At 35.9% G+C, this 13,096-nt stretch overlaps 1 protein-coding gene across 2 annotated transcripts in view; it reads right to left on the bottom strand.

Moving 5' to 3' along the window:
• The window catches only part of UTP20 (UTP20 small subunit processome component), a 94,201-nt gene that overhangs the window by 21,189 nt on the left and 59,916 nt on the right, over window positions 1-13,096 (bottom strand). For both annotated transcript variants that reach the window (XM_061206134.1, XM_061206135.1), the window contains 10 exons: window positions 12,418-12,561; window positions 12,171-12,221; window positions 11,914-12,066; window positions 10,417-10,572; window positions 9,948-10,088; window positions 9,225-9,362; window positions 5,376-5,515; window positions 5,050-5,132; window positions 1,870-2,159; window positions 506-645 (listed from right to left, as the gene is read on the bottom strand). In XM_061206134.1, the coding sequence (XP_061062117.1) occupies window positions 506-645; window positions 1,870-2,159; window positions 5,050-5,132; window positions 5,376-5,515; window positions 9,225-9,362; window positions 9,948-10,088; window positions 10,417-10,572; window positions 11,914-12,066; window positions 12,171-12,221; window positions 12,418-12,561 (1,436 nt within the window). The remainder of the gene's footprint in view (window positions 1-505; window positions 646-1,869; window positions 2,160-5,049; window positions 5,133-5,375; window positions 5,516-9,224; window positions 9,363-9,947; window positions 10,089-10,416; window positions 10,573-11,913; window positions 12,067-12,170; window positions 12,222-12,417; window positions 12,562-13,096) is intronic.

Below are 13,096 nucleotides of genomic sequence, written 5' to 3' on the forward strand. Positions count from 1 at the left end.
ATTGACTAATTAAATTAACAGAACCAAATAAAAATACAAATATCCTTTTGTTTCTGAATTACTCATAACCCAAATTATGCCAATTAGGATTCTAAATTACAGCAAATTGTGACAGTACTTCTCTTCCTGACAAAAGAGAAGATAGAACCAATTTTTTTTTTTTTTTAATTAATTTATTTATTTTTGGCTGTGTTGGGTCCTCGTTTCTGTGCGAGGGCTTTTTCTAGTTGCGGCGAGCGGGGGGGCCGCTCTTCATCATGGTGCGCGGGCCTCTCGCTATCGCGGCCTCTCTTGTTGCGGAGCACAGGCTCCAGACGCGCAGGCTCAGTAGTTGTGGCTCACGGGCCCAGCTGCTCCGTGGTATGTGGGATCTTCCCAGACCAGGGCTCGAACCCGTGTCCCCTGCATTGGCAGGCAGACTCTCAACCACTGCGCCACCAGGGAAGCCCCGATAGAACCAATTTTTGAGTTTCACTGAACTTTTCTGATTTGTCACACAACATACCTTGGCAGATTAGCTTCCATAACTTCCTGTGGAAGGGACTGCATTAGTTTAACCATGGCAAAAGCTAAAGGAACTCGAACCACTTCCTCATCATTCACAACCTTTGATTTTATGAGTTTGTGTTCTTCTTCTCTTTTAGTCTGTAAGAAAAATTTAGGTTAAACTAAAACAAAAATAAATGGATTAGGGATCTACCAACACTACAACCTTGCAGTTGAAAGATAAGCTCTTTTGATATATCTTATATCCATTTCTAAGTTTAATGTCTTAAAAAACAAACTCAATTATGCAATTTGATAACCCTCCAAAAATTATAAAAATAATATGAATAAGAATATTCTTTTCAAAGGAGCAATCAACCAATCAATAAATAAATAAAACCAAGTATTCACTGATGTGGGGTTAAGACTGCTGTGTAATATTTAAAAAGTCACATAAAATTTGTGTTAATTGGGACTTTCAGGTGTTTAAGTGACATCGTTGGTACATAAAAAAATATGGTGCCCCAAATAAACTTTATTTACAAATATACAAAATGATGAAGTCGGTATTTTACATCAGGGGTTGGAAAACTTTCTGTAAAGGGTCAGATAGTAAGTAATTTTGACTTTATGGCCGCTATTGAAGCTACTCAATTTTGCTATTGTAAGGCAAAAGGAGAATTAGACAATGTGTAAATGAATGGGGTGTAACTGTGTTCCAATAAAACTTTATTTACAAAAACAGGCTGCAAGCTAGATTCAGCCCATGGGCCACAGTTTGCCAGCTCAAGTTTTACACTGAGAAGGAAAGGCTCTGGCTTCATGAGAATGCACTCCTAAAATGCTACCCCTATTAACCAAGAAAAAGATGTATTTTTGTTTTCTTCCTTTTTTTTTTTTTTTAAATTTTTTGGTCACGCTGTGTGGCATGCGGGAATCTTAGTTCCCCGACCAGGGATCGAACCCACGTCCCCTGCACTAGAAGCATGGAGTCTTAACCATTGGACCGCCGGGGAGGTCCTGAAAAAGATGTATTTTTGAATAGCAGAGAAGTGGCCAAGAAGTAGAAAAGGGAAACATACTCTAATTTTTAATAACCTTTTTTGGAAATGGGAGTCATCTTAATATCTACTTTGGACATAGAAAAGCATATATCTACCAGTATCAAAATCATAATGAAGAAGAAACATTACTACCTTAGCTGTACGAGATGAACCTGAAGATGATGAGATAAGAGAAGGGAGGTGAACTGTGAAATGTAGAGATAAAAGAAAATCCAAAAGCTGATGTCAATCCACATAGTTAGGAGCCTCAGTCTGACAGGGCCCCACGGACACCCCACAGGGTCACACAGACCTGCTGGGCCCCAAACAGAATGATTACCGTAGATGCCAGACATTTATGGAGCCTGGGTAGGATGTCCCCAGTTATGGTTCCTTGGATATTTTTAATTGTTTTCTCCAATTCTTCCTTATTCCAAGGAAGGAAAGAGATGGACTTCGTGATACACTTGGATTCCTTAGCTGCTGTCCCTTCACAATCATCTGGGTCAGGGTTTTCTAGCTCTTCATTCTTGTCTGACAAAGTCTTACATCCATCTTCCTTCTCATCCTCATCCATATGCTCTAATTCCATGGCTTCATGCTCTGGCAACTCAATCTCTTCTATGGTGTCTATGTTTAGTAAACAACAAAAATCACCTTAAATTAAATAAGGAAACAACACAGTTGTGTTAAGTAGTCTTTTCTACTAACATCTAATAAAAAATATCAACGACTATAAGGGCAAGATAAGGGCTGAGGAAACAGCAGTAAATGACAGTGTTATGGTCCTTCATTTTCTTACAGTTAGCCTAATGAGGAATAGAGACAAGTAAACTGATAATTATAAAAAAAAAGTGTGGAATAGCAAGCAAGTACAGGGTACTTTGGGAACACATGGAGAGGCTGGGGGGAGGAGGGTTCTTAACCAAAAGAAAGCTTCCAAAGTACTGTGGTTGGAGGTTTCCAAAAGCAAAAACCTACATCCATGAACATGAAAATCATAATGGCAGCCAACAAGTCTCATGCAGAAACGTACCTTATTATAGGATTCAATTTATTAAAGAAAACTGGGCAGTATTGTAGAGAAAGTCCAGACTTGGCTCTGCTAACAAGCCATGTGACTATAGTCAATTACCTTAACCCTCGTGGGCTTTGGATTCTTCACCAGTAAACTGTAGATGGCACCTACTTGCAAGGCTATTGTTAGGATTAAACGTGACAAAGTCTATACTGTGCCTAAAATGTATTTCTGACACTTCATTGACTTTCAAAAAAATGATAGCTATTAGTCTTCATTTTTTTTACTGGCCGTGTAGCTTTGGGAAAGTTACTTTACTTCTGAATCTCAATTTCTCGTATCAAAAATATGCAGTAACTAACACCTAAGGTTCTTGTAAGGTTCTTATGAGGACAAATGAGATAATGTCTATAAAAGCACATTTCACAGTAGATGCTCACTAACTGTTTCAAACTTCATTCATACCTAAGAAGAAAACAGTGAAGTGAATTAATATTTTAATTTTTTAATGTTTCTGTTTATGCAAAATTTCAAAATGCAGATTCAATTGACTGAAGATAAACTAAGGGGCTTTAGTACATTAATTATTTAAAACACAATTGGTTTCTACAAATTCAAAACAGTTTTTCTCTTCATCAGTGTGGCTCTAGAGTGATTTGATAATGAATCAAAGAATTAGAAAATTTTGAGTAGGAACACTGCAGTAATGCAAACTAAGGGCCAAGATATTTCAATGTCTTTAGCCAAAACAATTAGAATAAATACCTTGGCCTACTTAAGTGTTTATTCTTTTCCTTATTTTTCTGTGATGGCTAAAACCTTTAGAGTCTGATGTTCAATATAAGCAGTAGTAGTAGGTATCCTTACCTCATTCTGGTTTTAAAGCAAAGGCTTTTAATGTTTTACCATTGAGTATGATGTTTCATTAGGTTGTTTTTTTTTTTTTTTTTTGGCCACGCCACACGGCATGCAAGATCTTAGTTCCCTGACCAGGGATGGAACTGGCGCCCCCTGCAGTGGAAGCGTGGAGTCTTAACCACTGGACCACCAGGGAAGTCCCATCATTTATTTGGTTGGTTGGTTATCTATCTATCTATCTATGTATCTATCTATCTGTCTATTTAGGGCTGCATCAGGTCTTAGTTGTGGCACGCGGGATCTTTAGTTGTGGTGTGCGGGCTTCTCTCTAGTTGTGGTGTGCGGGTTTTTTCCTCTCTCTAGTTGTGGTGTGGGCTTCTCTCTAGTTGTAGTGTGTGGGTTTTTCCCTTTCTCTAGTTGTGGTGTGGGCTTCTCTCTAGTGTGGTGCGCGGGTTTTTTCTCTCTCTAGTTGTGGCATGGGCTTCAGAGCGCATGGGCTCTGCGGTTTGTGGCACACGGGCTCTCTTGTTGAGGCACACAAGCTCAGTAGGTGTGGCACGTGGGCTTAGTTGCCCCGTGGCATGTGAGATCCTAGTTCCCCGACCAGGGATCAAACCTGCGCAACCTGCATTGGAAGGTGGATGCTCTACCACTGGACCGCTGGGGAAGTCCCTCATCATTAGGTTTTTAAAACACATCTTTTAACAGGTTAAGGAAATTTCTATCTATTCCTTGTTTGATAATTGCTTTCATTATGAATGGATATTGAATTTAATCAAATGTTCCCCCTGTGTCTATATAGATGATCACATTTTTTTGTTTGCTAATGTGTTAAGTTCCATTAACCAATCACCAACTTCATGAGTTAGTGGGGGCTTCCTCTTTTTCAGTCACCTGAAATAGCTGATATAAGGTTGAATTGATCTATTCCTTGAGTGTTTGTAAAACTTGCCTATAAAACAGTCTAGACCTGGCATTTTCATCAGAAGAAAATTTTTAACTACAGATTCAATTTCTTTAATCATTAGAGATCTATTCAGATTTTCTATTTCTTCTAAAGTCAGTTTTTGTATTTTATTTTTCTAAGAATTTGAACATTTCACCCAAGTATTCAAATTTATAAGTGCAAAGATCACAATGTTATTTTACCTTTTTCATTTAATTGTGATCTTTTAAAATTCCTAATATTTATTATGCCTTCTATTGTCATTGGTCAATCTTGTCAGAGGTTTGCCAATTTATGATCTTTTCAAAGACTGATTTTTATTTTTGATGATCCTTTCTGTTGTATCTACTTTATATTTCATTAACTGTTGCTCTAATTTTTAATTCTTAGACTTTCTTTGCATTCACTGCTTAATGTTCTTTCCACATATTAAGGTGATATAATTGAATTTCTGTGTAAATAATCTACAGGTCAGATTTTTTCACCCATATAATTTAGTCTGGACTTCTCTACTGTTAAATAAGTTTTTTACAAAAATACTCAAACCATTCATTTTAACTTCCTCCTGACTCATTCACTGGTCACTGCTATAAGAGCAGAAAAAGGGAGTAAATTGAATTTTTCTATCTTTAATTCATGATCATAAAGTATCCAAGGATAGGAAGGAAATCTAGTTTAAGAAAGTTTAAAAAACTTACTCTCTTCACTCTGAAGTTTTCTCATTTGTTCTTCCAGAGTTTTGTGGTCAAAGTGGAATGCTTCTAACACTATCACTAGCAAACTGTTAAAAAAATTTTCACAGAAATGTTCATTTGATTAATAATATCACTTGACTCTTAAAAAGAGAGGAAAGTTAAAGATAAACATTAAAATTATTTTTACCAGTTTTAGGTATTTTTTCAGTCTTAGTATCACCTCACTGATACAAGATAAAAGTAAACTGAGATTGTACAAAGGTTGTTTCAGAAAATAATCCAAAATTTACATTTTAAAAACAAAACAAAAATAAGCAGTTTGACCATACCTGACACCCAACTTTTGATTGATCTGTCCTGCCTGTAAGACATGAATGAAATGTTTCAAGTAATATATATATGCCGACCAAGAGAGATGTTTGCAAATAGCTCCAATAACCTCTGTGGCAGCAACGGTTATATTTTCATGCTGTAAAACAAATCAAGAGCATCAATAAGAATAAGTATTTGCAAATAAAGTACACAGCTAACTTGGTGCATTAAAAAGCTTAGACAGTAGGTGATCAGCAATTATAGAAAGGAAAGAACGCCTAAACTATACTCCATTGTTTTCCCCTAGCTCTAGGAAAAGATGCTGTCAATGAAAGAAATGACATCTTCCTCTCATTAAAGGATATTAACACACTTTGCTTTCTATTCCACTCAGACCTCCGATTGGTTCAAGTCTACAGACTGAATGAAGTAAATTCAATGTGTAAAAGTTGACAAATGTCAGAATCAACTACAGATTGCACCGCTGAGCATTCATAAGTACGACGCAACGGAGATAGCTCTTTCAGACCACAGTGGAGAACAGGAGCTGGATTTACCCTCACACCTTAAACCAGAAAAGTAGACAAAAATATATGAAACAGTTTTCAGACTTTGGACATCAAATAGTGCAGGACAGTGACTCCTGAGAGAAAGGAAACAAATGAAATGAGCCGTATAGTTACCCCAATTCATTGTGTGGGGATAACTGTCAGGTCATAGCACATGAGAAGAAACCCAAAAAGGGCCCCATGTCTCCCTGAGTTAAGGGAGCAGAGTTGAGGCTGTGGAGCTAGAGTCCTCAGGGCAGAGAACCAGACAGAAGAGAGCTACACAGAGAAAAGCTGCCCAGAGAAAGAGCTCCTTAAGCTTCAGCTGAGAACTGATCAGTACACACGAGTAAGGAAGAGACAGGGAAAGAACCACCAAAAATGAAAAGATGAAACACTCATCTAAGACCACACAGGGACGAGAACAGATCATGTTCCTATCAGCCAGAGTAAAAAAACCTCATGATACATGAAGCATTAGGTATTCAGGTACTCAGAAAGTTAGTGCCTCGGTGGTGGGTTCAAATAAGCACCAGACTAAAGGCTGCTCCTGCCTAACAGAGCTTAAAAGCGAGCCTCAAAAGGACCAAACTGGACTTCCCTCGGGGCACAGTGGTTAAGAATTCACCTGCCAATGCAGGGGACATGGGTTCGAGTCCTGGTCCAGGAAGATCCCACATGCCATGGAGCAACTAAGCCTGTGCACCACAACTACTGAGCCTGTGCTCTAGAGCCCATGAGCCACAACTACTGAGCCCACATGCCACAACTACTGAAGCCCACTTGCCTAGAGCCCATGCTCTGCAACAAGAGAAGCCACCGTAATCAGAAGCCAGCTCACCGCAACGAAGAGTAGCCCCCGCTCGCCACAACTAGAGAAAGCCCGCATGCAGCAATGAAGACCCAACACAGCCAAAAATAAATAAATAAATAAATTTGAAAAAGAAAAAGGACCAGACTACTCACAAGTAGCCCAACTGCATCTGAAAACAATTCTCAGCAACACTTAAATACAAAAACATCCAGCACCCAGCAAAGTCACATTCACAATGTCTGGCATCTGAAAGATAGCTACCAGGCATACAAAGAAGCAGAAAATAACTCTAATGAGAAGAAAAATCAACCCATCAAAATGGACACAGAAATGACACAGATGATACAGACTTAACAGCAGACATAGATATTAAAACAATTGACATAATTATTGATATATTCCATTCAATCAAGAAGGGAAAGGAAAGCACGGGCATGTTAAGGAGAGACATGTAAGAAAAAGGCCCAAATTGAACTTTTAGAGATGGAAAAGACAATTCTGAGGGAAGATACACTGGATGGGATTAACAGTAGATTAGACAGAGCAGAAGAAAAGATTAGTGAAGTTGAAGACATGGTAATAGAAAAATGAAACAAAGTGAAACCCAGAAGGAAAAAAAAAAAGACTATTTAAAAAAAAAGAGTGTCAGTGAGTTATGGGACAACTTGGAATGGAATACAATGGAATCTCCAAAGGCAAGAATGGGAACCAAAAATATCTTTGAAGAAGTAATGGCCAAAAATTTCAAAGTTTGACAAACACTATAAATCTATAGATCCAAGAAGCTCAACAAACCCCAAGCACAAGACACTAAGGCACATCATAATTTAATGGCTTAAAGTCAGTGATAAAGAGAAAATTTTAAAGCCAGCCAGGAAAAAAAAAAGATATATTCCACTCAGAGGAACAAAGAATGACTTCCTTTAGAAACAATATAAACTGGAAGTCCGTAGAGTAGTATCTTTAAAGTACTGGGAAAAACCTCAAAACCTGTGAAATCAGAATTTCATACCTAGAAACATTATCTTTCAAAAACAAAGATGAGAAAGGACAAACAAAAGCTGAAGGAATCCATTACCAGTAGACCTGCACTACAAAAAATTTAAAGAAAGTCTTCCTGTCAAAAGTAAAATGATACAGGATGAGTATTTGCATCTACACAAAGGAATGAAGAGCACTGGAAATTACTGATATAAATATGGAAGCAAATACAAAAGATCTTTTCTTTAGTTTTAAGGATCTCTTTAAAAGATAATTGATGGTTTGAAGCAAAAACAACAACAGTGTATTGTGTGGTTTAAAACTAACACACAGGTAAAACTTATGAAAAAAATAGTACAAAGATAACTAATAAGCCAACAGAGATAAGGATATCCAATTAATCCAATAGAAGAAGAAAAGGAGGAAAGAGGAAAAAAACAGAACAAATGCAAAATAAATAACAAGATCATAGATTTAAACTCAACCATATTAATAATCATATTAAATGCAAATGGTCTAAAACCAATTAAAAGGCAGAAACTGTCAGATTGGATTAAAAAAAAAAGCAAGATTCAGCTATATGCTACCTACAAGAAACCAACTTTAAAAGTAAAATCACAAATAGGTTAAAAACAAAAGACTGTAGAAAGGTATACCATAACAATACCAATTAAAGCTAAATATAATTTATTTTTTCATCTACACCTCTTTACTATTTTACTGCCATCTAACTCTGAGCTGCTTACTGGCTCTTCAAACTGGAATTTAGGGATGCATTCTTTTATCCACTTAAGAAATTCTTAAAAATTTTTTGAATATCCTGAAATAATAGAGGAAACCTATCCTTGAACAAGATCATATAATCAACAGTATAAATTCAAGTCATAAATCCTGATATTATCTCAGTTAGACTTAAATATTTATCAAGTCTTTACCATGTGCCAGGCACTGTTCTTAGGCACTATGAGGTATAAAAGTGAAGACATTCTGAGTTCAAATACCAGTTCTGACTCTATATGTTTTTGAGAAAGTTCTATAACCTCACATATTCTGTTTACTCCCCTATAAAACAATGATAATAGTCCCTACCCCATAGGGTTGAGTTGTTGTGAGGATGAAATCAGATTACATATTAAAGTACTTAGTATTGTGTCTGTACCTGGTATAGAGCTAAAGAAAAGGCAGCTGTTGTTTTATTTCATTTCTTATGAGCCATTTGGGAAAACAATGAGAATTAAGGCCTATGATACAAAAATAATAGTATGCCATCTTAGTAATGTGATCATTTCTAAGCGAGGAAATATTTTGTGGTTGGCCTTTGTGAGCTAATAATAGCAAAAATAAAATAATAGCCACCATATTTAGAGCAAGTGCCAGGCACAATTTTAAGGGCTTTAGAACTATTCTAGGCCTGTAATTACGGTGACAACATCAGTATGGATGCCACCAACCCCATCTACATTTTGGAAAAGTGTGTCATGGTACGGGGAGAAGCTTACTGGTTTCTAGATCTAATGCCCTACCTTGATCATTTTCTCATCAAAAATTGGAGTCATGGCATAAGGCATGATGTAATTCTGAAGAGATTTAGAAGACAGCACAATTTTGCCTTCCATTAGTTGTTTTGCCAATTTCTTCAAGGCTCTTGCTCTTCTGTGGATCTACAAGTCAGATAAAATATGAATTAGTTACTGAATAATCTCAACTACAACCAGCTCCATTTCAGTATCATGTTCCTCTTCCATGAAAAGATTAAAAGAGTGAAATACAGTCCATGTGTTACATGAGCAAACACTTGTGCCTTGATTTGCTTTCAGAGACATAATCCACAGTATTTCTTTATCGATGGATCCTAGAGCATTTAAACTTCTTAGGAAATGGCAGGGAAAGGTGACACTATTATTGTGGTTTGTGACACCACCAAGGAAATCAGACCCCAGGAAACAATCATCTCCTATGCAAATTTGATGATCACAAAGACCAAGGAATGAGAAGCCCAGAACTTTTGGGAAAATTAAAATATATCTTTTTTTTTTCTTTTACTTTTTTTTTTGGCCGCGCCGTGCGGCTTGTGGAGTCTTAGATCCCCGACCAGGGATTGAACCCTGGCCCTTGGCAGTGAAAGCGCGGAGTTCTAACCACCGGACAGCCGGGGAATTCCCTAAAATATATCTTTTTAAATGAGACATAACGGTTTGAAACACTTGTTTATAGACAAGAAAAAAAAAAGCAGAATTGTCTTCTACCTGAATGTGCTTCATATTCTCAAAGAAGTCCATTTCTGGATCATGGCAATCAGTTAGCTGTACCAAGTCTTTAAATTCTGGTTGATTTGGAAAGGTTTGAATTAAACAGGAAAGCAGCGTGGTATAATCTTGTTGAATACTCTGCAAACATCGAGTTGAGAAAAAAAATTTTTTTTTAATTTTAAAAAGAATTTGCTTCTTAGGTAATACAAAGAAACACCAAAAAAGTCATTACAATTTTTTAAAAAGTAAAACATTCCCACTGAAACAACAAACTGTATAAAATCAGAAGTGACTGCCGTCTTTTCGGTTCCTACTACGCTGTTAAAAGTTTGCTGAATATTTATACAATCAAGTATTTTAATTAAGTGTACTAAGCCTGACTGCTTTTCTACACAACTATAGCAGAAGTAGGGAAAAACAAAAACAAAACCCACAGATAGTAGTACTTAATTGCAAACCCCAATACCTCTGTCTGGCTCTTCAATCCTTTCCTCAGTTTCTCCAGGAGTGAACGATGAATGATTTCTCTATATTCTTTCTCTGTGACATTCAAAGCAGCAAGCTTTTTGATGATATTCATCAAGCACATGCTTGCATTATCACTTAAAGACATGTCTCCTAACTGGACACAGGAAAAAACCCAAATTATTCTGTACAATAACTATAATATTGAATATTATTTCCCAATGAAAGAGTTTATAATATTTAGCCACTGTTCTGTATAAAACTCTCTACTAAGAAATGTCCCACAGGTACTTCATACTTAAGGAAGAACCAAACATAGGGTTGTGAGGAATACAGTAAGTGACTTTGAAAAGTCACGCTTACTGAGAAGTGTCAGTTATTTCAGAAAATACTACTATTTTTTTATTACTGATTTTGCCTTTATTTAGAAATTTGGTATTTTATCTGTCATGGATTTTTTTTCTTCTTCTTCTTTTCATTTTTTATTGAAGTATAGTTGATGTAGAGATGTACTTTTTAATTAGCTTTATTTCTCAAAGCAAACAGAACAAAAGGTTCACTAAAGCCAGTTTTCAATACTCAAAATCAGGTGATCATTTACAATGACAGAGTTGGCTGGTATTATTCTGGTTAGCTGCTTCAGAGTTCCTGGTTTAAGGAATGTAGGTTGTGAGTGTAGAGAAAGTATTCCTAACTCAGCCAACCAGGCAGTGATTCAGGATCCCTCATGTTGAAATTTGATAAGATATATGAAGAATGAGCCCAAATGGGGAGATTACTTTTTCCTATATTACTTAATCCTTAGTATCAGATGAACAACTATAAAATGCCACAAAAAGATTACTGATGCCACTACATAGTTAACTATTAACCAAGGGTTTCATTTTCCACATTTTTGAGTTTTAATTCATTTTAGCAACATGGCACTTAATATAGTTGCAAACCTCTTTTATTTCTACTATATCAATAAAAGGGCAAACTGTTAAATAATATAGTTACATAACTTAAAAAATTGATATTTAACTGACACACTATGAAATTCACCCTTTTATTGTACAATTCAATGGTTTTCAGTATATTCAGAAGGCTTTACAACCGTCACCACTATCTAATTTCAGAACATTTTCATCACCCCCAAAGGAAACCCATTAGAAGTCACTCTCCCCGTTCCTCCTCCCCCTCATAGCTCCTGGTAACGACTAACTTACTTTCTGTCTCTGTGGATTTTCCTATTCTAATACACAGCTTTTTGACTTTTCAAAGTGCTTCCACATATATTATTTTATTCAAAATATCTGCCTTTCAAATCATGAGCATAACAGTATGGTCTTTGCCGAACAAAATATTCTACAACTAAAAGAAATTTTTTATTAAAAATCCCATCCCAAAAAAAAAAAAAAAATCCCATCCTGCTCCAAACCAAATTAAGAAATTAGGTCATTTAGTCGTATTATCAAAACAATAAAAAAAATCATAAATTTTTGCTATAAAAACCTACCTCCATGTTATAGAAACAATTATGCATAACAGGAATTAGGTAGTTAACGTCCATGGTTTGCATCTCTTTGGTATAAGAGGTGATGGTCTGGAACGCTGAGAAGCGAACATCAAAGTTGATATCATCAAGATGTCTTTGATCAAAGGCGTTAAGCTACGAGAAATGCCATTGAAACCATATAAATGAAGGTATATAAATATTAAATAAGGAATAATAATACTTTGGAAGCAAAAGAGACATAAGATTTTCTTTCTTACCTTGACAACATCAGTAATATATTTTAATCCACTATCAAAATCAGAAAGAGTCTAAAAGGAATGAAAGCAGTATATTATTAGTGAATAAAACCTTAACTTGTCTGCCCACCTCCCTTTGACTCCCTGCCGCACTCAAATATATATGGAAACATCATATCAGCACCAAGCAAGCTACTAATATGCATTCCACATCATAGTTATCTTTTGAAAAAGGGGTGATTTTGGGGTAAAAATGAATATTACAGACCTGGAAAACGGTACAAAGCAACTGTCTTGACAACTTGTTCTTAATAACTGAGAAGAGTTTTGCTAGAGGCTTGAGGAAGCTCGTAGGCTCCAGACAATGTTTCAACAGGTTTTGTACTGTCACCAGAATATCAACCTCTGTATCCTTAAGAAAAAATATTGAGAGAAATCGTATTTCAGTAATTTATAAAACTGGTCAAATTGGCTTTAATATAATACAGCACAGAAAACAGATAAGTATAAATAAGAAGTAAAAGTAGTAGTACTTACAAAAGTTATTTCATAGTCTTTTAAAAGTACTTAGCATTTTAACTTAACCAAAAACCTATAATAGTGTCCATTAACAGTTTCTTCCTTTAATTCTAATAGGAAATATGCATGATTTTGAAAAATAATTTCTATTTTCTAGTTAAAGAGCCAAGAAAAATGAACTTGCTGAGGAAAAATACACACTTCTGGTTGTTCACAAATCTGTGGTCTTCTAAACTGAATTACTATTGAGTAGGAGTCATTCAGTATAACTCCTAAGGCCTTATAAATAAGTGTGCAAAATGGGAAGACTCTTTTCATCAAGACTGAACTACGGTTTGAAAATCATATCAGAAACTCTAAACTATGCCTGAATATTAAAACAGTCTGACTTTTCATTCAGTTTGCCACTGTCACCATATTTAAGAACA

Source organism: Eubalaena glacialis, chromosome 11, assembly GCF_028564815.1.
Source record: "Eubalaena glacialis isolate mEubGla1 chromosome 11, mEubGla1.1.hap2.+ XY, whole genome shotgun sequence".
Classification (NCBI taxonomy): Eukaryota; Metazoa; Chordata; class Mammalia; order Artiodactyla; family Balaenidae; genus Eubalaena; species Eubalaena glacialis.